The following is a 27003-nucleotide window of genomic DNA, read 5'->3' on the forward strand; positions in this document are numbered from 1 at the left end:
GGGGCGGAGCGCGGGGATGCGTTGCGCGGGGGTCGCTGCGCGGTGGGTGTGGCATTGCGGCGGGCGGTGTCGCGCGGGGCGCTGCGCGGGGGCCGTGGCGTTACGCGGGGGGGCGTGGCTTTGCGGGGGGCGTTGTGCGGGGGGGGCATTACGCGGCGGGGGGCATTACGCAGGGGGCGTTGCGCGGGGCGGAGCGCGGGGGGGGGCTTTGCGCGGGGGGCGTTGCGCGGGGGGCGTTGCGCGGGGCGGAGCTCGGGGCGGAGCGCGGGGCGTGCTCCGCCCTGCCCGGGGCCGCGCCGCCCCTGCCGGCGGCTCCGCGTGGGTGGCGGCCGCGCAGAGCGGTGCCTCCGCGCCCGCAGAGCGGCGGGGCCGGGGCGCGGGGCTGCGCGGGGCTGCGCGGGGCTGCGCGGAGCATGTCGGCGCTGCGGCGGAAGTTGGGGGACGAGTACCAGGTGGTGAGCACCTCGGCCAGCGGCGGGGGGCTGCCCCCCCCCCGGGCCGCCCCGCGGGGGAAGCGGCAGCGCTTCGTGGATAAGAACGGGCGCTGCAACGTGCAGCACGGGAACCTGGGCGGGGAGACCAGCCGGTACCTCTCGGACCTCTTCACCACTCTGGTGGACCTCAAGTGGCGCTGGAACCTCTTCATCTTCATCCTCACCTACACGGTGGCCTGGCTCTTCATGGCTTCCATGTGGTGGGTCATCGCCTACATGCGGGGCGACCTCAACAAGGCGCACGATGACAGCTACACCCCCTGCGTGGCCAACGTCTACAACTTCCCCTCTGCCTTCCTCTTCTTTATAGAGACTGAGGCCACCATCGGCTACGGGTACCGCTACATCACAGACAAATGCCCCGAAGGCATCATCCTCTTCCTCTTCCAGTCCATCCTGGGCTCCATCGTGGACGCCTTCCTCATCGGCTGCATGTTCATCAAGATGTCCCAGCCCAAGAAGAGGGCTGAGACCCTGATGTTCAGCGAGCACGCCGCCATCTCCATGCGGGACGGCAAGCTCACCCTCATGTTCCGGGTGGGCAACCTCCGCAACAGCCACATGGTCTCAGCGCAGATCCGCTGCAAGCTGCTCAAAGTAAGTGCAGAGCTGGGCCCCCCCGAGCGCCCTTTTGGCCGGGGAGGGCTTTACCGCCCCTGGCCCCTGGCCCACTGGGGTTGCCCGCATCCCCCCGGGCTCAGCCCTCAGGCACCACGTTTGCCCTTGGCCACCTGATTTCCCGCAGCCTTGCAGGGTAACGGGCACATTCAGGACAGGGTTTACACGCGTATTTATATACCCCTATAAAGGGGCAGGTTTGGCTGACAAGTCGCAGCTTTGTAGCTGGAGCCCCTCGGAGCGTGCTGGCTGCTCGCCTGGCATGTTGCTGCGCTTCGGGGTGACGGCGAGGCCGCTCAGGCAGAACTTTATTTATGCGGTGCATGAACTTGACGGAAGGCAGGATGCTGGGGTTAGACCTTTAAAAATGGTGCTGGTGGCCCTGTAGGGCTTTGGGAAAGTGGGTGTTTATTTGAGGCTTGCTATAAGGGCTGCGTATGTGCTGGGGAGGTGAAATGAGGGTGGAGTGGGTGGAAGGGGATGGCTCGGGTGGTGTTTGACACATGCAGAGCATCCTGCATCTTTCCATGGCTGGCGGGGAATGTGGGTGCCCTGCCCCCAAGGTGGAGCACCTTGGGGGATGGGTGTGCCCTGTCCTCAGGGTGGGTGCTGCGCAAGGTATGTGGGTGCCTTGCCCTTGGGGTGGGCGCTCTGCAGGGGATGGGGGTACCTTGCCCTTGGGCTGGGTGCTTTGCAGGGGATGGGGGTACCTTGCCCTTGGGGTGGGCGCTCTGCAGGGGATGGGGGTACCTTGCCCTTGGGCTGGGTGCTTTGCAGGGGATGGGGGTACCTTGCCCTTGGGGTGGGCGCTCTGCAGGGGATGGGGGTACCTTGCCCTTGGGCTGGGTGCTTTGCAGGGGATAGGGGTGCCCTGCTCTCAGGGTGGGTGCCCTGCCCTTGGGGTGGGTGCTCCACTGGGGATATGGGTGTCCTGCCCCCAGGGCAGGTGCTGTGCAAGGTATGTGTGTGCCCAGCCCTTGGGGTGGGTGCTCTGCAGAGGATGGGGGTGCGCTGCCCTTAGGCTGGGTGCTCTGCAGGGGATGGAGGTGCTCTGCCCTTGGGGTGGGTGCTCTGCAGAGGCAGGCAGGGTCCTCCTGCCAGGGGGGCGCCTCACTTGGAGGGCTGCCCTGCTTTTTCCCCCCTCCCCTGGCTTCCTCCCGTGGAGGGATGCTCATCCCCCGCCTGCTGCGCCCAGATCCAGTGAAGCACAAATGCATTTTGCTTCAAGGCTTCTGAAGTTGCCGTGTTTTGGCCCAAATACATGTTTCCGATTGGGGATTTGCAGGCAGGATCGTTGCTGCGTTCAGTGAGGGTTGCAGAACCCCCACGGCCCCCTGAACCATGAGTCCGTGGCCGAAAGGAGGGGTCGTGCTTGCACTTGACAAGCTGGGGGGAAGAGGAATGTAAAGAACCTCCATAATTTCACTTGTCTCCTTCCTGCCGTGCCTGGATGATCGCTGTATCTGGGGACTTACGTCGACGAAGGTGCAGCTGACCTGGAGACATCTGTTCCTGGTCTTTGCTTTTTGAATAATCAGCTGGAATCTCAGTTACGCTTTTCCCTGATAGGAGCTATCCCTGGTTGTTTCCTCCTGTCAGAAGTTTAGATGGGTAAATTGAATGACATGTAATTAGTCTGGTAAGTAATCATCCAGTCTTTAGGGGGCACCACGGTGACCCCTCCATCTGCCTTGTGGGAGGAGGCCATCCTGACTAGGGAGAGTCATATTTAACGTAGCTCTTTAATAGCGTTAAAGAATCAGATTTTGTCATTTCCATTACAAATTTTGAAAATAGCTTTTTGTATCCAGAGATGCCACGGGGGATTTTGAAAAGTTGGAGCTAAAAACTTAGTGTGGCTACAAAAAATTTCCTGAATATTAAATATGCGAAAGAGTGGCTTCACAGCCATCATTTCTTCTGCTTTTGCGAAAGCAGTGCTGGAGTTGGAGGGGTGAAGGTTTTGCAACTGTTTTAAAAATAGCAAGAAACGGAGAGGAGCCCAGGGAGCCCTGCCACAGCAGCGGCTCGGAGCAAGCTGGCCTCACATTGTGGGCTTCGCTTGTCATCGCAAAAGGCCATCCGTGAGGCACAGCAGCAGCGTGGGTACGGGCACTGGTGGCCATGGTGGCGCACTGTGCTGCGGGCATCCCTTGCCTGCCAGGCCGAGGGGCTGCCCAGCCCCAGCAGCTCTGTGCAGGGGCAGCGACAAACGCAGAGGGGGAGGCAGGAGAGTAATAAAGGGCTAAAATGTGGCTTTTCTATGGATGCAGTTATAGCTGGCTCTGCGCATCCCCTACCAAACATCTCTGTGCGGTGCATCCTTTTGCTGCTGGGGGGGAGCAGCACTTGGCCAGGCCACAAAAAGGAGGCGAAAAAGGAGAAAGAGAGAAGAGAAAAGGGGGGGGGGGGGGGGGCGGGGAGGAAAAAGGAGGGGGGAAGGAAAAAAGAGGGAGGAAATAAAGGAAAAAGGAAGGAGGAATAAAAAGGAAAAGGGGGGGGAGGGAAAAAAAAAAAAGAACACCCTCCCCTTCACCCCCCCAGTTGCAGCAGGAAGAGCAGTCTCTCTTCCAGGGTGTGCTGCCACACGCAGACGGTCTTTCTGACTTGCAGGAGCATGAGTGTGGGGTCCTGAGGGGGATAATTCCTGCTTCAGTGTCTCTGCTTTGCTTTGCATATAACGTTTACTGCAGGTTTATTGCAAAACTGGGAGGGTAGAGTTAATTACTGGGCTGCTCACAGATTTTTCTTGTGAAATGCTACTTTTTTAGTAAGAGGTCATTCTACTTGTAAAACCTATGTGAAGTTGGAAATCCCGATACAGTGGGGTTTTTTGTTTGTTTTCTTTTGTTTGTTTGCTGTTTTTTTTTCCCCTGGTAGGCTTAGATCATACTGGAGAAAAGAATCGAAAGCCTTAGAAGTGGCAAGTTAGTGCAAAGACTCATTCACTGTAAGACTTTTTTTTTTTTTTTTTTTTATGAATCTCCAAGATTGGAAAGAACTTGAATGAAACTTAGAAGCCCTGGACTGTTCTCCCTTACGTTACACTTGAGTCAAAAGAGTTACTCAAGGTCATTTCTTTTGATAAATGTATTGGCTCGAATAGCAAAATAGTCAGTCGTGTGAGTTCTTGCACCCTGCCTTGGGTTGATACTGCCTATACCTCGGGGGTAGTTGTAAAACAGTATTTGGTTTGTCTGTAACATTTTAGCTCTCAATCTTTATCTCGGCTCCCTCGGAGCAGAAGCGATCCCACATTGTGTGTGACTTCAGAGCTGAATATTCTAACACCTGATTTTTTTACTGCAGCTGTAAAATAGGGTTTTTTTTGTGGCGGAGGTGCTAGATTCCCCGGGAATCCCAGGAGCTCCAGGGTAGGTGGTGGTAGTGTGAGGGTGCCATGGGGGTGGGAGGAGGGTCCCCCCCAGTGGCACAGCAGTGGTTACAGCTCGCGGGCACCCAGGCAGCAGCCTGCCTGCTTTAAACCTTTTCTCCCCATCATTTTCTTTCCACCCCTGTCTGTAGTTCATGCCTGTTTCTCTGGTCTTTGCCGTGTCCCTCAAGTGCTGCATTGTCTTTGTCTTTCACTCTTTTTCATAACTATTTCATCTGTTAAGATGGCCATTATTTAGGACTTTTTTTTCAAAATAATAGTTTATCCCTGCTTCTTCCTCCTCTCCTGTGCATCGATGGGGGGGGGTTGGCTGGTTGGCTTGGACTGGGATTTTGGGGCAAGTATGGCTGGGTGGTCCTTGGGAAGCATCCGTGGAGTAGCGCCACGCAAAGCCAAACATTTCGGACAGCAGTGGTGGTAGCTGAGGACCTAAATAAAGGAGCCAAAGGGGAGAAGTAGCAACGATTTTACAACCAGACCTTTAAAGGGCTTCTCCAAACCATTTGCATTCATAACAAAGCCTGGTGCGTGCGATTCCGAATTGCATTTTGTTGGGTCCGACCCAGGGCCACCGTGTTCCTCTGTCCCAAAGCCAAGCTGAGGGCACAGGTCTGGGTGTCCCCAGCACGACTGTGTCACCCAGAACCGGGCCAGCCTTTGCCTTCCCTGTGGGTACAACAATATTGTAGGGGTGTGAGATGTCTGATGGGAGCAGATTCCTCCCCAGAGCTGCTCCTTGCCCTGCTTACGGGTGTTACTTGGTGCTTGCTTTGTGTTCTTGTCTTTTTATTGGAAAGTAGACTTCTCTCTAAAGAAAGAACAAACAAAACCCTGCAGGCAGGGTATTTATGCAGATGTGCTCTAGATGTTTCTTGGCTCTGATGTCTTTAGCTAAAACTGCATGGCGTATGCTAGGATGGGGGTAGCAGAGGCAGGTGTGATAAATCTGAATTTTCACACACAAAAGTAAAGCACAACCTCTTAGCCAAAACTTCAGGGCAGTGAAATACACGATTGTTTGTTGGGATTAGATCTCCTTCAAATCCAGCCACCATTCAGGGAAAATTTAAAAAATAGAAACCAAATTCTAAGAGAGGTGCATAATCCGTTTTTGCTCTGTCTGCTGCCTTTTGCTTTTAGGCTCCTGACTGTGGGGGTCTCGGCTGGAGCTGCACCCCCACACCCTTGCTGGGGGCTGTCCCATGCCATGGGGGCACCTGCCATCCTCCCACCCCTGCAGCTGCCACTGTGGGGCTTTTCTACGGGTGGCATGGGACTGGTTTTCTCTGGGAGCTGCTGGTGTCACTGGTAGGAACACTGATGGTCTGGAGGTAACAGCTGTGCTGGTCCCTGCCCGACGGGGCATCCACCCCCCCGCAATTACACACGTAGCGCGGCAGATCTGAATAATGACACAAATGGAAACAGAGGAAAAGTTTATCCTGCAAGCATAATTGTGCTCCCATTTAAAAAAAAATAAAAATCCCATTTCAAGTCAGTACTGTGGCTTAAGATGGGAAGTTTCACATCAGCTCAAAATGTCGGGGATGATGGAAATGCATCTCAGGTGGTGATTTAATGTTTGGGTTTGGCTGTGTGTGGTGACTACAACAGTTCGTAAAACTTCTTTTTAAAATTTCAATAGCAAATAATGGAAAATTCTGTAATAAAAGTAATGACCAGGAAGGGCTATAATGTTCTCTTCGTGCCTATTCATAACAGAGGGAGAAGCAGTAAAAGCCGGAGAGGGGGCGTTGGGGCAGGGCTGTGCTGGTTACAGGGCTCCTGGAGGACTAGGGATGCGAAGCGTGGCTTGCAGCAAGGTGCCGGAGCGCTGAATTTGAGGTTTCAGCTCCAAACGTGACTTTATAGACTTGTTAGGTAGCTCTTTAGTTGGGGTTCCTAGTGTCTTAGCAGGCAGCATCCCCTTCCCCGGGCTTGTTTTATCAAAAAGGCGGTGATCTAAAAACTTCCATGGAGACCTGTGTGCTCAGCTGACACGGGGCTGACGTTAGCTGTCGTTAGTGGGTGGTGGGGAACGCTCTCCTAACGGGAGGAGCCGGCAGTTCATCTAACTGCAGCCTCTTCCCATGAGGAGCTCGTGGAGGGTCCCTCGTAAGAGGGGCCGCAGCTGTGAGCCCTCAGCTGTGGTCGCTGTGGCAGCGTGGGTTTTGTGAGGTTTGGGGTGTCTTGAGGGATGATGTCCCCTCGTTCGGGCACACTGCTCTGGGCATGCTGGTTGTACAAGGGGTGATGCGCAGCGCTGGGTGAAGGGCGGACTGGATGTGCGCCTGCTTTGTCTTCTGGTGGGTGATGCTGTGGGGCAGTGGCTGAGCCATCATCTGTGTCAGTGGCCAGCGTTTCTCCAGGGCTTCTGTATGGTGAGCTACAATTGCAGTAAGATGTGTAGTAGAAATGGTTCAGCCCTGCTCTGCACGGCCAGGCGGGCTTTCCCCCCATTCCATGGCCATGTGGCTGGCCCAAGGGTTTGCCCCCTGTGACGGGTGGTGCCGGGCACTGGGAGGGATGCGGGGTGCCGTCAGGTGCCTCGGTGATGGCTGCTCCAGTGTCACCTCTCTCTCTGTCTCTCTCTGCGCTGCCCATCCAGTCCCGCCAGACCCCAGAGGGTGAGTTCCTCCCGCTCGATCAGCTGGAGCTGGATGTGGGCTTCAGCACAGGGGCTGACCAGCTTTTCCTCGTGTCGCCGCTCACCATCTGCCACGTGATCGATGCCAAGAGCCCCTTCTATGACCTCTCCCAGCGCAGCATGCAAACGGAGCAGTTTGAGATTGTCGTCATCCTGGAGGGAATCGTGGAGACGACGGGTGAGTAGAGAAAGCAAATGCTGCACGAAGCAGATGTCACCCCACAGGTCTTTCCATCCACGTTTGAAAAATAGGGTGCTTCAGCTTGCCGTTTAACCCGACGAGGCGGTCACATTTTGCAAATGCTTCGAGACAGCCGAAGTCATGTTTTCCTACAAAGTGGAAGTGTTTGAGGGATTTTTGGTAATGTGTCTGTTACCAAGGTGATGTACTTCGGTGCTCCCGGCAAGGCGGAGAAACCTCCGTCGTGGCTGCCACCGTGGCTTAGTGGTGCGGGGATGCTGCGGCAGGGTCGGGTGTGCTGCGTGCCCTGCTGCATCGCCCGGCATCGCCCAGCCTGGCCCAAGTTAGATGCTCCCTCGGCCAGCGAGCGCCTCGCTTTGCTTCCCCAGCCGCTGCCTAACATGGGGGAGCACTTAGCAGGGATACTCAGAATATCTTTAATTTTTTTTCTTCAGTCCATATGCTGGTGTCCTGGTGTTGCTGCGCTGTGCTGCTTTTCTAGCACAGGAGGCCACCTCCAAGAGGCTCAGGCTGCGGTATTTCAGTAACTCCGCGTGGTACTCGGGGAAGCTGGGGCTAGCAGGGGTGAATCATCCAGGCTCTCCAAGAGAAACTCCCTGATATTTCAAGGAAAACTCCCTCCTATTAGCATAGCTGGCTCATGTAAAGATTGCAGGGCTGACAGGCAGACCAGAGGACTCCAGGTGGTTTTTTCCTAGCAGAGCTGTTTCAAAACACAAAAGATTGAAGAAAAGGCATTTTGTAAATAACTTATTAGAATTTTAAAACAAAGTGGTGTGCTTGTATACTTTTGAGTTTATTTTCTTACATATTTCAGGCTTAGAAATTATACATGGAACAAAAAAAACCCCAAACAACCAACCAAAGAGACATTTTCTGGAACTGTAAAGCCGAACTCATATAAGCTTGCAAATTTTGTGACCTAGTTAGATGAGATGAGATGGATATTGGGTAAAATAGGGCAAAATGTGCTCTATCTTGATGAAACAGGGAGGGATGAAAGGGTTTTAAAGTAAAAAAAAAATCTTCAAAAATGTGACTAAATGAGAGAGGAGGAGAGTATAGAGCTGGAGGGCAGCTGGACTGGAGGAGAACCAGTATCTGTGATGGCAAGAGCATGTAAATACAAAGATGGAGGTGCTGCAGGTGGTGTTGAGGAGGCAAATTTTGCCTTGCTTTGTGGCAAACACTGGGGGTCAATTATAAGCTGCAGCACTTCTTCACTGATGGTTTCCATTAGGTAATTTTATTTGAGCCTGGCTCAAGAGAGGAAAAGAACAGATGCGAGAACAGGGCAATCTCACCTAAAGGATGTCCTTTTTGTTTGTTGAAGAGAGGAGGTGTGGACACTTAGGTTTACAACTTGCAGAAGGTCAGGACCCATCCTGTCTATCCTCTATATATCTATATATAGAGATCTCTCTCTCTCTGTCAAAGGTGCTCTCCCAGCAGATTCTATATTACTGTTTCTGTCCCCAACATCATTCACCTTAAAGCCAAAACACAGCTGGCAGGACTGAGATCTGGCTCTGGGAACATACGTTTCCCTGCGTACACGGGTGGGTGTGATTCGGGTTTATGAATGCATTATAATTCAAGAAAAACGGGAAACGTTTCTTAGGGGTTACATACCTCTGCTAAGGTAAAAAATTCAGAGGTAGTTTTCTGAGAAGTTGGGTGTCATGCTGCAAAGAGTGACTGCTGGAGCAGGGCTGGCTGACGGGCAGGGGACATCAACCTCAGCGTGGATTGTACAGGTTACGCAGAAGAGGTTTCTTCTCCTTGTGGGAACAATGTGTTGCAGAAATCTTCCACTTAAGCTATCTTAACTTACGGTTTACATCTGACAGTGACAGTCACCCCAGAACAGAAGTGACAATTTGAAGGGGATTATTAGAAATATTATAATTTGCAGCTTGCTCTGCTGGATGTTTTGTAGATAAAATGGATAGGAGACTTGGTCTGTGCCTCCTTCCTCCTTGGTGTAAGACAGTTTCTTGCCCTCACTGTAGTGTGTCCGTGGTGTCAGAAATGCAGTACAAGTCTGAAATGTCTGTTGGCATTGAAAAAACAGAAATAACTTGCAGTTCTTTGGAAACCAGGGTGCTATTTTTGGTTTGGTGTAAAAATGATGCTCGTTTTGTTTTTTTTATTTTATTTTATTTTTCTTTTTTTTTTGCCTTGGATATTCAGTGAATAGGTCATACATTTGAAAAGGTTTTTCCAATTGATCTCGGTTGCATCTAGCTGGAGATAGAGCAGTGATGGTACTGGTGGGTCTCACAGGGGCTGGGCGAGCCCCATCGATCTGCATGTGGTTCAGGAGAGTCCTGCAGATGATGGATATGTAGCCTGCAGGGTGTAGGTTGGAGGAAGATTAAATAAACTGCGGTTGATTTGCCAATGAGCCGAAGTTACAGCTGAAAGCGTTTGAAACAGAGACTGACTTGTACTGAATGGGAGAGGGAGTTAGGGTTTCTCTTTGTGTCTGGTCCTATCGAGGTCAGAGCCAGGGCTGGATGGAGGGGGAGGCTGGGTTAGGCGTGGGGTGGCTCATGCTGCCAGCATCAGCCCAGCTGGTAGCTTGGGTGGTGCTCCTGCTTCCAGCCCTTCCAGCTTCCCACTCGCTGTGGAAGTCCCTTCTGATGGCTGCCGTCTTAGACCTCGGCTGCGTTGCCTTATTATTTGAGTTTTGAAGTGCAATCACAATGTTCTGCTAATCCTACTGGGAGCGGTATTTAATTTAATTATGAGTGAAACCTGTGCAGATAGGACAGCAGCCTCCGGAGAGCAAGTCTTTTCTACAGTCCTGTTCTTATGATGGGTTTCTTTTGCATCCCAGGAGTAAAATAGGTGTTTACTGCAGAGTGAAGAACTCTTTCAACCCTTTACCGTTGAACCCGTTACCCTCCTATCAATTACTACATGAAAAAAAGTCATCATCATTTTGTATCAATGAATTGAAATGGAATTGGATTTTGAAACACAGAAGGCTAGATTTCAATACTAGAACACAGTGAAGGTGGATGAATTTGTACAGTGGCATTTGGTTTCTTTCCAAAGGCAAGAGGACCAAAAGCCAAACTGAAGTTGGGTAGGGATGCGTGTCCTCTGCCGTGCTGAAGCAGTGACGGCTGTGTCCTGGTGCTGTGGCAGGACAGGGCAGCGTTCTCTGTTAGGGCATCTTCTGGCAGATCCTGCCTGGGGACTGTTTCTTGGGTTTAAAATTGAATTCCAGCTCTAATGTTTCCCTATGAAGATAGTTAATTTCACTCAGATGTCTTCAGCAGTTTCAGGAGACAGTTTCCCCCCACCCTAGATGTGCTGCTTGGCTTCTGTGCCGCGTCTCCTGACCTGACAACCAGTTCAGGGGATCTGATGAAATTGCATGGCTTCTGCACGTAGGCGTTAAGTAACCTTATAATACAGCCAGTTTTCTAAAGCTGATGTGGGTTTTTCTGTTTTGTTTTTTTTTTTGGTAAAATTGACTTGAACAGCATCAATTCCGTGGCTATAGGTTGTTTTCTTCCCTGCCCCAGAAATGCAGAGCGAAGGAGCTGCAGTTTGCTCCCCACTGCCACATCCTGCAGCGTGCAACAGCCGAGCAGCCCCTGCCTGGGCTCTGCACGAGGGTCCTACCCCTGATCTTTGCTCGTGGTAATTTGTAGCATATTTAATAGAAAAAAGCTTTGATATTCATCAAAGTTCTTCAACTCACAGAGTTTAAAGGGGGAGCTAGTGCTTTCAGCCTACACTCCTGGTTGCTTTTTCAAGGAAATTATTTTCGGTGTGAAAAGTGCTGTGGAACTGCACTCAGCCCTACAGCATCCTTCATAAAAACCTGAGTTGCTCACACGTTTTCTGGGCCCTATGGACATGTATGTGCTGGCCCCGCTGCCAAGAATTAGACGGCAAGTGAATAATAATAAATAAGAGAGACATTTATTTCATGGTGTCCTCTTAGCACTTCTTTTCTTTTGTTTGTACTGACGTGGCAGAAACAGCCTTTGGTCTGAAACTGAAGGAGGCAGAACTACCTGTAAAAAAACAAATGCAGACTTCTGGTTCAAGAAAAGAAAAGTAAGAGAGAATTAAAGTCACTGGAAGGACCAACGGGGTGGATTCAGGGCTCTTGACATGTTTTGAAATGTTTCAACCTTGAACTGTTCTGTAAATCATGATTTCAAAATATATTTAGCAATACTGTCGCATTCCTGTGTTGACGTGTGATCGTACGGTGCCACAGGACATAGCGTCTGGGACGCGTGTCACGCCGCTTAGGTCAAGCCAGGAGAGTGCAATTCGAGGGTAAGTCGTTTGAAGGATCCTCTTTACTTTGCCATTTCCCCTGTTATTCTTGTCCCAGTCCTCAGCTGTCACCATGTGGTGCAGGCCAGGGTGACAGTGCCTTACAAATTGTAAAAGGTATTAGAAGGTACTGAACGTTTCCTGCTCTAATATAGCCCTTGTATTTATAATAAATAGGGATTTAGGCGTCCTAATAGCATTTGGTTTGAGGCAGCTCTGTCTTTTGGTAGGGACTTAGAGCCTCTTGGTTTTCTCTAGCAGGTGCTTATGAAGATTTTTTTTCTTTAACTTTGTTTTCTGCTTTAATCAGTTGACTTTTGATATGCAATGTTACCAAGGGATTTAGAGAATTAGTAAATATATACAATAAATTTTGTTTTGACTGTCTGCAGAGACAGTAAAGACTTTTTGGAGAAGTTTAATGAGTTGTTTAAACAGGATCTTCTTGCTTATAAATCCCACTTGGCTGATTAAAATCACCATTTCCGATGCCTTCTCTCATTAAATCATATAAAAATGATTTCTCATAGATGCCTCCCAACTTGATTAAGTTAATTTACTGCCTCGTCACTGAAATTTTAATTTCTGAAAGTATAAACATTTCTTTATGCCTTCCTTACCCTTCTTAATTACAGCTTTTGGGTTGTTTAGATAACAACAGATGGGGAGTGGGAAGCAGCCCCTGTGCATCCCCAAGGGAAGGAAGCCAGGGTCTTCTGGCCCCTCCTGGACCTCCCTGGGGGGAGCCGGTCTCCCCTTCCCTTCCCAGAGGAGAGGTGTCCCTTTCCAGCCAGCCATTTCTTTTAGGAAACAGAAGCAAAACATCTCAGTGGACAGATTTTTATTTTTTTTTTTTTAGGAGGTCACGGGAGGGGGCATGGCCATGGATTCTTGGTGTAAGTATGGGTGGCTCTGGACCCTCTTCTCTACCTCCTGCATGGCCTGTGGACTAAATGTCGTGCCTGGGGAGTGCTCCAGGGTCATCCCAACAGCAGAGCCCAGGAGCTTTCCCTGGGAATGCTGGAGGATGCTCAGCACCGGCTCTGGAGTTTGGTTTATTTCCCTTTTATTTTGGGGTTGGGTTTTTTTTTTTCCGGCGTGTCAGTCAGCAGTGGGAGAGTTTCACAGCTGAGATGTTCAAATGGCTTTTCAGAATCCAAAGATCATTATGATTCATAAGGGTAATTGCTAAACTTTTAGGATTATTTTTTATATATATTCAACCCCTCCATTATTATGATAACATATAATTTTGAAGAACACTCAAAGCGTTTATTTTCAAAGCCTATTGTCCTGATTTCACATTATTGTGATGGAGAATTTTAAGCTCTGTTGTCAGCGAACCTTCTTGGTGGTGTTCATGGGACAACAAGTTTTGACTTTTACTCTGGCTTCCCCTTCTGGGGCTTTGCCTCTGCATGCGTTCAGGAGTACATCCCCTTTTACAATTGCTGCATTAGCCTGTGACTTACCGATAAGCTGCTGAAACGGCTAAAAAAATTAACAGCTAATAAGAACCTGAAACATACAGAAACCTGGCAGGAATGGCATATGGATCCTTTTTCAAAACTCATTAAATGTTATTTTGGAAACCTTTTAACATCATTTTCTGATTAAAGAAATCAAAAAGCCTGCCAGGCTTTTTAATTAAACAAATAAAGATGGAATCAAAGGCATATTCCACTGGTTTTACTTTAAAAAACATGAATAGCTTGAATTATGAAACTGTGGGCCTCCCCGGGAAGGTTTCTCTCAGAAACAGATACGTGGGAATGATTTCAGAACTGAAACAACTTGAGTGAACAAAGCAATGTAATACAGATCTGAAAACTAAAGTGGTTTAGACAATTTCTACAGCCAATTAAAAATGTCTTTCCTATGAGTTATTCTCAAGATTGCTTAGCTTTAAAGAAACCCCAGTATGAATTTAGCAGCTTTAAAGGCAGAGCATACATTTGTTCGGGTTTTATCTTACCATTCAGATTTGGGTATTTTTGTGCAAAGTGTTGTGGGCAGAGGACAAGGACAGAAGAGAGGGGAAATACTCCAGAGTTCATGGAGGAGCTAACCAAAATCAAAGCATTGCATCACTTGATAGCTGGTAGACTTCATAAATTAAACCTGGTCCATCCCCTCGCTCTCCTTCTTGCCTGTTTCAGAGTAGATTTTGTGGCCAGGTCTTGGTGTTCATAGGGTATCATCGATCTTGTTGAGTTGATGGGGCAGAAACTTGTGCAGAGAGGTAGAGCGAGGAGCTGGAGGTCCGGAGCAGAGGTTGTGCAGCACTGTGACTGCTGGCGTCGCGCTGCCACAGATGGGTCCTTGCTCGCTCTGCGTCTGCCTGTCTGCATGAGCATGGCTGGAGGCCATGGCTAGCTTGGGTCTGGTGGAGTATGGACCTGCACGTGTGCTGTGGACCTGTTCGTCATGGGGTTTGGCAAAGGGTGAGGGAGTCCTTCCTTACCTTCTGCGTTGGTGGGAGGAGATGGGGGTCTTGGGGACCCCAAGCCAGCTTTCACTGAGGAGAACTCAGTGGCTGAATTTGCTTAGAAACCATGTCTCTGAACCACTTCTCTGCAAAATGTCGCAGATTCGCAAATGGTTGAGGTTGGCAGGAGCCTCTGGAGGTCATCTGGTCCAACTACCCTGCTCAAGCAGGGCCACCAGGACCCCTGGCTGCCCAGGACCATGTCTAGATGGCTTCTGAATATGTGCTGAGACATCAGGAAGGTGTGTTAGACGGGAAGGTGACAGGAAAAGAACAATTCAGCAGTTCTACATAATGAAAGTGGCTTTTTTTTCTTTTTGTTTTTTTTCAGCATAACCTAAACATGACAAAATAGTTAATTTAAAAATCTTGTGGTCTTAACAGTGCAGCAAATCTTTTTCCAGTGCTGCCATTATATAAAACGTGTTAGTGGAAAAACCAATATTTGTTGGTCATGCAAGCAAAGACATTTGTCACTGTCAAAGCATGGGTGTGCTGAGACTGGGACCTTCATCATCCAGCCTCCCTCTGCCCCTCCTGCAGCTGCAGCACAGCCAAGGGGCTGAGCTGGACCAAAAATGAGGGGGGAAAAAAGTGGGTTTAATCCTAATGAAAAGATTTAAGGTTCTGGGAAAATGTAGCAAAAATGTATGTGTTTGGGTGCTGGTTCTAAGGAGGCACAACTTGGAGAGAAGGTTTGTGGTAACTCCATCCCTTAGGTAACTTGCAGCTGTTGTGTTTTGAGTAGCACATCCCTTCTCCTGAGTACGGCAGCAATTCACCAAGGTACTGAGTTTCACTGCAGAAAGCCTTCGTGGCTCTTTCTCCTTTTTCCCCTTAGATCTCTTCGGAGATACAGCAGAGAAAAATGATAGTTGTTTTTAATCTGGAGCTCTGCAGAAGCTTTCCTTTCACCATATACAATCTGAATAACTGGTGATTCATCAGTAGTCATGTCTTTGCAAAAAATACTTGTTCACGCTTAATCAAACAGAATACATTCTCCTTGAACAAGCCTTCTTGTGCTGATCTTGTGCTGCGTGTGCTGGCACAGACGGACCTTGTACCATCAGTCTACATGTGTACTTCAGTTTTTTCCATGAATAAGTATTGGCGGTCTAAGCACAAGCTGGTAATCTCTGGGTGAGTGACACGTGTGATCATCCAGAAAACTCAGGAGCACTAAAACTTGATCTCTGATACAAATCTGCACCATGCCTCCAGGAAATTGAACATATCTCAGAAGAAAAATAGGCATACCCGGTCCCCGCAAGCGTGCAAGCCGTGTCCCTTCTGCGGCTGGAGCCGCATGGGTTCGCTTGTGGAGGTGCTGGGGGCAGGATCTCCCTGCTGGGGTGGGGGGACAGCGTTAGCACACGCTGAGTCCTGGCAGGTCAGAGATGCTGGCTGGAAACGTGTGGAAATCAAAATGCTTGAGAATTTCTCATGGAGCAAATGCGCTGTGGCTGTGAGGGGTGTTGCTTTCTCGTGTTGCAGTGCTGGGCAGGGAATACTTCGCTCCTGTAAACCCACCAGCAGGCAGGGATGCGGAGATGCTACTTGCTAAATATAGACCCGAATTGCTCCTCTCTGAGAAATTCATGAGCAAATAAAAAAATTCTACAGTGCTCAGATTGTGCTCTTTCTCGCCTATTGTTTTCTCAGCTAATAAGCATAAATTGGAGGTCTTCATTTTATTCTTGTCCTCTTGTCATCACCGCCTCTCCTACTGAGTTGTATAAATGATTTACTGGTTTTTCATATTTCTGGACAGAAAAAAAGTTTTGGCTATAACAGCCCCAGGATTGGAGTCACAAGGATGCTGTTGTGGCTCTGCGAGAAGATGGGATTAAAGACCTGTTCAACTCATGTGCATGTACGGGTTGTGCTGGGATCTGAATTTGAGCCACCATGAATCTGATGGACATTTCATTTGCCGGGATCTGGAAGCAGGGCATGGCATAAGAAGGTTGCTGCCAAATATTTTGAACAAAGAATGAAAATACTCATCTGAAGATGGCTAATTTTTTCTTAATGCAGGAAACATTTTAACTGCTGGTGCAGTTTGAATGCCTGGTTTTGCCACGTCTGTATTTGCTATAATAGCTCTTTCTGTGGTAGCTCTGCTTGGGGTTGTCCCCACATCTCCCCGTGCAGGAGCTTTGCTCAGAGAAGAGCAGCTCCTCCCGGGCTGAGCGTGGGTGGTGGTACCCGAGGAGGAGATGGCTGCTGGCTCAGGAGTTCCTGCCGTTTGCATCAAATGACTTTATTGTTTAACCCTGCCTTAAACGAAGCCCTCAAAAATGACGTTTGCTAATACTGATCTAATTTAAATGCAGTCAGGCCAAGTTGCCTGTGTTTTAGTTGCTGCATTTGTGCAGAACAAGCACATCTGAGCAGCGTCAGGAGCAGCAGTGGGAGATACCAGTGCCTGGGGGTCTGTGGTGCCAACCCCTGGATGGGACTGCCTGAGGGGCTGTGGGGTCCAAAAATACCCCAAATCCCAGGTGTGGCCACTTTAAAGGCTGGAGATGCTCATTTCTGAGCGGCAGTGCTGCAGCAGGGACCACCCTAGAGACCAGGCTGGGGTTCCCAGCAAAGCTATTACCTTAAATAGAATTTAATGGGAAATAAATGGAACATCTATTTTCTTTGGTGCGACAGATGCATTCCTACTTCCAAGAGCCGCACTTTTTAGCCGTTTCCTCATGTACTGCATCTTTCTCATTTTCCCCTCTAGTTTGTTAGTATTATTATAAAATAAATTTTAAAAAAATGTCATCTTGCAGGCAGTCCAGTTCTGTTTGACTCAGCAGCCTCGTTCCTCTGCCTTAGGAGGAAATTAAGTCCATTTGACCTGATTTGCTCTGACAAATCTGTTTTGGCCTTTGCTTGCAACCTTGCTATCTTCTAGCTAATGAAAATTGTTTGATTACTTTGCGTGGTGTTTTTCCGTGATGCGGTTAGCCTGATGGGCATCAAGTGCCGCCTGTTTCTGAGGCAGTGGAGGAGCAATGGGGTGGTAAATGAGTAAAAATTTCATAATATGGATTCCATAAGAATGGAAAGTAAAGCTGCAATACTGGTAATGCTGGGAAAAGGCTTGCAGCTGGTAGCCATCTCAGTGAAGCCCTTCTAGCTTTACTTTGGTTTGTAAACCAGGGTTAATTAGTGTTACCTTGATGCAAAACAAGGGGTTAGGGCAGTTTGTACTTTGCTGCGTTCCTTTCTTTCACGTGATCAGAAATATTAATATTTTCTGAATTAATATAATTCCTTGTACCTTTTTGTTACTTGGAAATTCTGGAAGGTCGCTGCTGAGCATCAGCATCCTTCAGTCTTCAGATGTTTTTTCTTGCTTTTAATCTTACTTCTTACAAACCCAAGGTTTTACTCTTTTGCCTGAGTATTCAGCTGTGAAGATGTGAAGTGCTCATCATGGAATGATTCCTAGCTAGACCTAGTAATCCAGTCCTAACCCATTCACATAAACAAGCACAAGCACGGGGCTGCCTCTGGAGTGGTCTAATGTAGCAGCAGTGACCAGATGAACCTTTTCATACCTTTTCTGTTCAGATGCTTCTGCTCCTTGTAGATCAAGGCTTGTAATTTGCTGTAACCTTTGCCAGCATAGCTGCTGCTGCTTACGATTTACATCCTTCTGTTTCTCATAGTATATACACACAAATTTTAAGTAAACAGTCCTAATTCAGGAAGGCATTTACCAGGTGAGGCTGTGCCATGTGCCAGTCCCCAGCCCCTTGGCAGGCAGCTATGCTATTGTATTATTAGTAGGATTTTCCTAAATTCTGCCATTGTACGATGCCGAGGAATGATCTGCCCAGGGATGGCATGGGAGGATTTGTGAGTCTGCATTGCGTGGAGTTTCCTTGGGAGTTTCTTAGCCAAGGAGCACTTTTATCAATCAGGTGGCAGGTTTCTTCTAAGGGGACACGATGGTGGAAAGGGGGAAGGAAGGAGCCTGATTTTCTGACACTTCCTACATTTATCTGATTTCTTGCAGGATTCGGTATGAATTGTTACCGGGAGGAGTGATAGTGCCAATTTTATTTTTAAATTAATGAAAAACTTTAAAAATATTCTTTAGGAGTTTCCAGGATGCTTCTGAGCTGTCAAAGATTTCCATGTGTTCCCAAGAAGTAAATAAGTGGTTATTCTCTGTGTGCTGTGGTTATTAACAAAGGCTTTCCATCCGCCTTACCTTCTGCCTAATCACTAACGTGGACTTTTCAAACTTGTTAAAAGTTGTGTAGGTGTTTTATTCTATACTGAAATTACTGAAGTTACAGTATTTCACAACCCCTCCCAAGACTGTTGATATCAAGGCACTGGGGTGAGCTTCAGCTCTTAGAGAGTCTCTTGCTGCTTTTGTATGTTTATCAGGTCAGTCTTGTTGGCTGATATTGGGCCAGATCATAGGGTGATAATGTAGTATAATAAATATAGTATGTAAATGTATATAAGTAATATGTATAGGTATATAACTATAGCAAATTCAGTCCTGTGGAGGGGTAAATGAGGTGAACATCCCTGGCTGATGTCCAAAGCTGTGATCTGTAGTGTACAGTGTATTTAGTGCGTTTGCTGCTGGCAGGGTGCAAAGGGATGCCATGTCCTAATGGCAGCCTTGTGGCTGCGGGCGGGAGCAAAGAGCATGTGGAGGTGGAGGGGCAAACCTGTATGACCTCTCACCGAAAAGACGCTTTTTTTAATTTATGTCAAGGATGTGAGTTGAAATCTGGAGTGCAGAGGAAACCTGTGCTGTTAAAGATCTCCTGGTTAAGCAGCACAGTGGAAGGGTCTTGTGAAGATCTATTTCTTTCATTAGGTACAGAAATGCATTCTCTTTAATTTCCATTGCTGCAGCCAGGTCTCTGAAAACTTGTTCTGTTTTAAATTTTTTTCCCATAGTGAAACTTCATATTGAAGCTATTCTAACTCACAAAAGTGTTGCAAAAGAGAGAAAAAATGAGATTTTTTTTCCCCTCCTACTTTTTCAGATATTGCACACGTGCCAGTTCTGTCTGCACGTGCACCACGGCATGGGTGGGTGATGTTTCTGCTTGCTAGGACAGGGACTGCTGTTTATCTGGGTGCTTTTGCATCCAGGCAAACCTGGTATTTCTCATAACTGCACCAACAGTCAACATCAGGCAGGGAAGGAATGCCCCCAGGAACCTAAGGACCACCCAGCTACCCGTATTTTCACCATAGGTGGCATGTCTTGTATGACTGGGGAAGTGTCAGATAAAGTTTCAATGCTTTGGAATAACTCATTTGGGTACCATTGCGAATTCAGCTTCCAGGACTAAGTAGGAAAAAGATTTGTGGTACCAACAGAAGACAATTGTGTAGCGGACAGACATGTCTTCGAACTGGTGCGGCCACCCCTCGAACCCTGGGGTCAGTTTTGGCCCCTCACTGCAGGGGGGATGTTGAGGGGCCGGAGCCGGGCAGGGGCAGGGGCACGAGCCTGATGGGGGGCGGCTGGGGGAGCTGGGGGGTTCAGCCTGGAGAGGAGGGGGCTCAGGGGGGCCCTGATCGCTCCCTACAGCTCCCTGGAAGGGGGCTGCAGCCAGGGGGGTCGGGCTCTGCTCCCAGGTAACAAGCGACAGGACCAGAGGGAACGGCCTCAAGTGCACCGGGGCAGGGGCAGACTGGGCACTGGGGAACATTTCTTCAGGGAAAGGGTGGTCAGGCACTGGGACAGGCTGCCCAGGGGGTGGTGGGGTCACCATCCCTGGGGGTATTTAAAAGACATGCAGACGTGGTGCTGAGGGACATGGTTTAGTGCTGGGCTTGGCAGCGCTGGGTTATTGGACTCAACAGTCTTAAAGGTCTTTTCCCACCTCAATGATTCTGTGCTTCTATACCAATAATGTACCTTGTGTAAAACATTCAATGATATGTATATTATCTTAATTTCTGCTTTAGGTAGAGAGAAACAGGTTATTTGGTTGGAAAATACATGGCCAGCATCTAGAGATTGCTTCATCCTGGGGGAAAAATAAGAAATAAGTAGCTGCATTTCACCCTTTTTAAGCCCAGCCTACCCTCCTTCCAGCTTCGGCCGTTGAGTGAAGTGCAGCAAGAAGGGGATATGGGTCTTGCCCTGCAGGGCTGTGGCCTTCCCAGTGGGAAGGATGGAGGGAAGAGTCCTCTGGGATGAGGGAGTCAGGGAGGAAGGGCAGGCAAGCCTGTTTGAGAAGGCAGAAACAATGCAATTATACTTATTAAACTTAGTTAAGATAAAGTGATGTCTGCTGGCTCTCTTGTGGGGCTGCTTTTCATTCATCATGGACTTGCTTGTCTTCATTGCTCTTGAGAGCTCAGTCTGTATAGCCTGGCTTTTCCCTTAATTTGTAGCTGCTGGGCAGCTGCCCAGGAAGGTGATGGAGTTTGGGTCATCCTGAATCCTGTGATGTCTTTGCTGGGACAGTCCCAGTGAGGTGTTTGGGGGGGCAAACCCTGGGTGAGACCACAAACGGATGGCCCATCACCCATTTGTCTCTATCATCAGAGCTGATACGAGTCCCTAGAGCTGCCCTGTTAGAAAAAGAATGTGCTGCTGTTTGGCAGGGAAGTCAGGACCTGCAAGTGAGAAATAAAATCTGCATCCTACACATCCTGTATTGATGTTGGAATTCATTTTTGAAACTGTTTCAGTGTTGGAAATAATGGGCACAGGTCATGAGTCTCATGGAATTAAAAATATGTCTTGGAGATACTTAGCTGGAAAAGGAGAAAAATGAGCCAGGGAGCATTTCCTGATCACTGTTGGGGAATAAGGAGAGATTTACTGTGCCGTCTTAGAATCACAGAATGGTTTGGGCTGGAAGGGACCTTAAAGCCCACCCAGTTCCCAGCCCTGCCCTGGGCAGGGACCCCCCCAGCCCAGGCTGCTCCCAGCCCCATCCAGCCTGGCCTGGAGCACTGCCAGGGATGGGGCACCCACAGCTGCTCTGGGCAGCCTGGCCCACTGCCTCGCCGCCCTCACGGGGGGAGGTTCTTCCTAATATTTAATTTACATTGACTCTCTTCCAGCATAAAGCCACCCCCCCTTGCTCTGTCACAACATTCCCTGTAAGAAGCGCCCCCAGCTTTCCTGTCGGCTCCTTCAGGCACTGGGAGGCTGGTGCACAAAGGGCTTTATCTGCTTACAACTACAAATAGTATTTATGTCAAAGCTTTCCTCGTCAGAAACCAGCATGCTGGATCTATCTTCAGCATAGACATTGCTTGTCAAGCCAAAACTCGTAATCACCGAGCAAAAGGCAAGTTTAGATGAAATCCTACAGCTGCAGTAAGAGAAGCAGTGCTGTCCCAGTTCTGCCGACAATGCAAGCATCCGGATGCGGAGGGATGCAGTGCCTCAGCATCCCTCGCTGGTTCACTGAATGTGGTAGTTTTGCGTGACCGTAGTTTATAGTTGCTTCCTCAAAACCTCCCTGCAGAAGCTTGCTTGCGTGGGGTGCAGCATGGGAAGGTCTCTGAAGGCTTCAGCTGTTTTCTGAGTTGGAAAACTGGTTTAACCCCAGTATTGTGTTCCCAAATTGCTGAAATGGATTTCCCGGTGCAATTAGTGTCATCACTGAGCAGCAGCGCTTGATGTACGTTTCTGAAAAAGGCTTCATTGGCACATAATCCTGTCCTCTTCCTTCTGATTAACTTCTTTGTTTCCTTTGCCATTTGGAAGTTTTTAAACCTGAGGGGCATGCAGAGGGAGCATGCAGGGCGCAGGCTGCGCTGGCCCAAGTGAGGGGCTTTCTGTGCTGGCGGCAGGGCACCAAGCATCCTTACATCCCAGAGCAATCAGGCAAAGCGGCCTTACCATAATCAAAGTCACACCAGCTTCCAACAGCTGCCAGCAATCCGTAACTGGGTTACAAAACCTGGGGGTCCATCTCTAAATGGAAAAACCTCAACAAGGGTTTGTTCTTGTGTCTGCAGGTGGAGGAGCGATTTGCAGCCTGCTGCCACCACTTTGTACTAGCTGCTGGGCTCCCATAGTTTTAGGCGTTGCATAAAGTAGTTGTAATTTCTGTTTAAAACCTTGTTATGTGTCTGGGGTTTGTTTGGTTGTTGTTTTTTGTCAAGGCAAGGTGAGATTCAAGCTGAAGAGGACAGCTGTTTTAGCTGCGTGTGATAACAAAATCAAACCTTCACTGAGTGCTGTGTTTAGCTAACTAATTTACAATAAAATTGTTTGGCAGGAAGAAGGGGGAAAAGCCTGTCGTGGGTATAATGCTATGGTGGTTCAGGAGAGCGCCGGGGAGGGAGTCATCCAAAATGTAATTAGGAGGTCCTGAATTTTAGGGAGGGAAAACCATGCTTGGGCTGAGAACAGCTCCGGGGGGGGGGGGGGGAGGGGGGGGCGGGGGGAGAGCATCTGCGGGGGGAGAGCATCTGCGGTCTGGGTTTGGGGTGAGAGGAGCAGCCTGCGGGCACTGGCCGTAGGTGGGGAGGCAGCCCTGGGCAGGCTCTAACACCCTCCCTTTCTGGGGCTGCTCCTCCTGCCTGCCTCCCCTGCCTGTCTGAGTTGGCTTTGCGGGCTTTGGAGGGGGCAGCTAGAGGAGCGAGTGGTGAGGAGGGCAGCGTGGGGTGCTGCCACCTGGGCTGTGGGCTGCATCCCTGCGGGCACAGTGCTGCGGGGGGCGGTGGGCTGTAGCCCCTGCCCGCCCCCTCGGGTGCAGCCCGCCTGCTGGCTCTCTGCACGCAGGAGCCATCCTACCTTCCGGAGACAAAGTCCGATAGAGGTATTTCAGACTGACCTGGTATTGGAGGTATCCAATAAAGATTATTATCTCGGCTTGTTATACTGACTTAATCTCAAAGTCAAAAATTAAGCCATTAGCAAATGTGATGGGGATTAAAGCTTTACTGATTCTCCCCCGTGAGGGCGGCGAGGCGGTGGGCCAGGCTGCCCAGAGCAGCTGTGGGTGCCCCATCCCTGGCAGTGCTCCAGGCCAGGCTGGATGGGGCTGGGAGCAGCCTGGGCTGGGGGGGTCCCTGCCCGGGGCAGGGCTGGGAACTGGGTGGGCTTTAAGGTCCCTCCCAACCCAAACCGTCCTGTGATTCTATGAAAACTTTCCTGTGTGGCTATCTACAATGGCTGCGCACTTTTGATCTGACCTGCTTCTGGTGTGTCACCTTACAATGAGTGAAAGGCTTCAGGGCAGGCTGGATACATGGAGGGGCAAAGAATTTTTTATCTGTATGTCATCACAGCATTGATAGAAGATACTGGGGAACCTAGGAACGGTGTGTCTTCCAATTGCAATATTTATTATAGGTTCATTGTCTTTTTTCCCTCAACCTATTAACTTTCTGTAGCTCTTCAACATATTACTTGTGCAGTAGATTAATAAGTCATGAATCTCACTGCACTGCATAGCAAACTCAGTCCTTCTGGTTTCAGCAGTGGTGTGTAAACCCTTGCAGACTGGGTCTGGGTAGGTTGATGTGGAGGGCAATAGGATGTGGTCACCCAGAGCAAGGCGTTGGGTCAGGGTGTCCAGATGCGTCCGGCGGGTGTGCAGCTGGCTGGGACTGCAAGCACTGACGGAGGTGGGATGGCGGGGTGCTGGTCCCCACCGGTGTCAGACCATCCCACCCACCGGCCGTGGACCTGACAGCGCTGGGTAAGGCACAGCTGCAGGTGGCGAGTGTTAGGCAGCCAGCCCTGCCTTTATGGGGATGGCCGAACCTCGCATGAAGAAGCACATTTCCCCTCTTATTTCAGTAAATTCTCATTTTCTGAATCAAAGTGAGGAACGTTTCTTCTTGTTGGGAGATCTGCGTAGCCACTGGCTGCCCTCCTTCCTGCTAGGGTCAGGACTGTACTTGAGCTGTAATTCTCTGCTTCCAGTTATTTATAACTTTCCAGCCAGTTAACTTCCAAGACTGAAATTCTTTATGCTTGGTCTTTGCTTGGAGGAAAATATATTTTGGCAAGTTGTTAGACAAAAAAATATTTGCCTTTTGTGGATTATGCATTGGTGGTATTACAACTGCACATTCCCTGGCCAGTACAGACAGCTCTCTTGGTAGGCAGGGAGCAGAAATGCAGCAAAAGAGATAGAATTAACTTTGCTAAAATAATTTTGTTCCTTAATTTGACCTGATTTCAGTCTCCTGTCATGTATGACTTGCTAAAAGGTTTCTTAATCACCTGAGGATCCCTAAGTACTGATAGGCGTTTCATATCATGAAGCACAATTTCTGATGTATTTCTGTGGAAAAATGTTTAGGAGCTTGTGGAATTCACCTCAGAAGTTCTAGAAAGTTTCAATCTTCTTAAAAAAATAGTTATCTGATATCTAAGAGTTAATTTCTTAGTGAGCATTAGGAAGAACCTTGCTTGTTGTTTGATATTCGGTGTCTACAGTATAGAAGCTTTTTGGTAGGAATTGCTGTTTTGGATTACTTGTGTAAAGAAAATACAAGGCGGCACCTTTGCGTGCGCTGCTTGGGTGCTGGCGCACATTGCTGCTGGCCAATTATTTGTTAAGGGCCTTTATGCAATATATTGAATTTTTGGAGATAAATATGCAGTGTGCTAAGCCATAGCCAAGGTGATGCATGGTTGTAGGGGCTTCAGAGAGGTGTTTGATCATTGTACTGTAACTGCTGTTGCATTCAAAAACATCGATAAATACAGTGATCGGGTAACTGATGTGCCTGGTCTGATTTTTCCAGCTAAATATAAGCGTTAGCAGAGTTATGACGAGCCTTCACTATTGCCTGTCTACCTACGGTGTGGAAGTGAAGTGTCTCGGAGGCCATCTGAGTATAGAGCTTTCTTCTGCACACTCAAGCTCTCCTGTCTCCTTGCCAGCCTCCTTCAATGAGCAGCTGGACCTGAGCCCTGTTGGCATCTGCAGCATCCACCGAATCACCGGTGGCAGTGTGACAGGTCACCAGAAGGGCAACGGTGGTTTATTTTGTAAAGAAGATACAGAACTCAGCCCATTTTTCTGTTCCCTGGGGGAGATGACCAGACATTTTCTGAGAGGGGATAGGTTCTTGGTCTGTGGTGGTACCATGGGAACTGCGTTCGCTGGCAGTGCTGTCGGGCAGCAGCTGGAGGGGAGCAGGGAGCATCTCTGCTCCCGCAGTGCAGGCAGCCCCCGTGCTGCTCAGGGGCAGTTATCACAAAGACATTAAAATGCTTTTGTGGATTATTAGCAAAAGTCAACATTTGTGCTTTATTGGGGCATTTGGGAATTCCGTTTGGATCTGATCATCGTGTCATGGTTTAAATACTTCCTTGCATCTATGGCTTAATTAATTGGCAGCTCCTGCATGCTTTTCCAGTGATGCTCCTCACACGCTGTGCCATGCCTTGGGAGCCGGCCGCATGTTCGCCCTGGGGCCACGGCCTTCCTTGAGCCCCAAAATGCGAACTGTGGGAAGTGGGGGGGGATTAATTTCTATCTTGTAGCAGTGGGGCGGCAGTCTGGTTACACACTCCGACTGGAACGGGCATGTCTCCAGCATGGTGATTTGGCACTGAAATATTGCAAGACAGAGAAGAAAAATCAGCATTTTGGGGTTCCCCCAGGCAGTCCTTTCGAGTAGGTCGTATTTGCATTTCTTTCTTTTTATGACCCCTCACAAATGTTGTCCGGAACTCCTTGGCCAGGTCTGTGCTGTGAAGCCTTGGATTGGTGCTACTGAGCTTCTCTATGCAGCGAGTGCCTGCACTTTACACGTAAAACTGTCGTTATCTGTGCCTGGACACAGGATAAGGAGATAACATGGTATTTTGTGTATCAGGGAGCGCTACACTCATGTAAGCACACACAATTCATTGCCAAGGTCTTAGCACCTTCGTCATACAATGGTTCCATGAATCTTTATCATTTGTGACAACACCTGAGCACAAAGAATCCTTCTAGGAGAGGAATGGAATAAATTTCTAACAACAGGAAGAATTTAAACACAATTGGTAGGGCACATGCATAAAGCAAATCCAGAAGCTGAATAAACAACGGATGATTTCCAGCCCAGGACTGCATCATGCCTGCCACAGTCTCACACAGATAACGCGCTGAACCAGCACTAATCCCACAATCAATAAATCTCTGGATAAAGAGACTTTATAGACCTTTTTACTGTCTGGTGGTGGAATTGCTTGTTTCTTTTGGGTTTTTTGTTCTGCCAGCACCATATGTGCTTGCAAAATTTGTGTACTCACAGAAAGTCAACTCCTTGATATACTTAAGGCAAAAAAAAAAAAAAAAAAAAAAAAAAAGGAAAGTAAAGAACTTAACATAATATGCATGAAATATCACTAGCAATTACAAGAATGCATGTGCCGGTGACAGAACATTAATCAGGAGGTGTGATGTGTGTACAAAGATGTTTGCAGCCCAGTGTGAGCACAGGGAACAGCTGCAGGGGTGCAGAGCCACTGCCCCCCCTGCCAGTAGCACCCTCAGGGTCCCTGCACACTCACTGGTGGGGCAGTGCAGGGTACGGCAACGTCGGGTCATGCTCAGCAAGGGAGGGGAAATACGCCTATATGTACTGAGGACTAATGGGATGCTGATTAGCAACTCTTACTATTTTTTTAATTTTTTTTTAAATGTATATCATGTGCAGTTGGCTCTGCCCCTGCAGAGCCGGCAGCGCTTCTGCCAGCTTAAAATAAAAATAAAACTAATGACCTATGATTGAGCTAAGCAAACAATATGAAAAGCCTACTTACCTGTTAAAAAGGCAAAGGTTTAAAAAAGTAGTTACCCCCCCAAGCCGTTCACCCTAACGGGCTCCCCCAGCGCCAGCAGCGGCAGTAGCAGTCCCTGGCGAGGAGGTGGTACTGTGACC

At 48.9% G+C, this 27003-nt stretch overlaps 1 protein-coding gene across 2 annotated transcripts in view; it reads left to right on the forward strand.

Moving 5' to 3' along the window:
* Positions 1–292: 292 nt before the first annotated feature.
* KCNJ3 (potassium inwardly rectifying channel subfamily J member 3) overlaps positions 293–27003 on the forward strand; it is a 55166-nt gene continuing 28455 nt past the window's right edge. The window contains exons 1-3 of one of the 2 annotated variants that reach the window (XM_055719280.1): positions 293–1091; positions 7115–7331; positions 15926–16606. In XM_055719280.1, the coding sequence (XP_055575255.1) occupies positions 414–1091; positions 7115–7331; positions 15926–15945 (915 nt within the window). In that variant the 5' untranslated portion in view covers positions 293–413 and the 3' untranslated portion in view covers positions 15946–16606. Of the gene's footprint in view, positions 1092–7114; positions 7332–15925; positions 16607–27003 lie in introns of those variants that run through there. The other variant, XM_005432670.3, reaches the window with a different exon arrangement.

Source organism: Falco cherrug, chromosome 8, assembly GCF_023634085.1.
Source record: "Falco cherrug isolate bFalChe1 chromosome 8, bFalChe1.pri, whole genome shotgun sequence".
Taxonomy (NCBI): Eukaryota; Metazoa; Chordata; class Aves; order Falconiformes; family Falconidae; genus Falco; species Falco cherrug.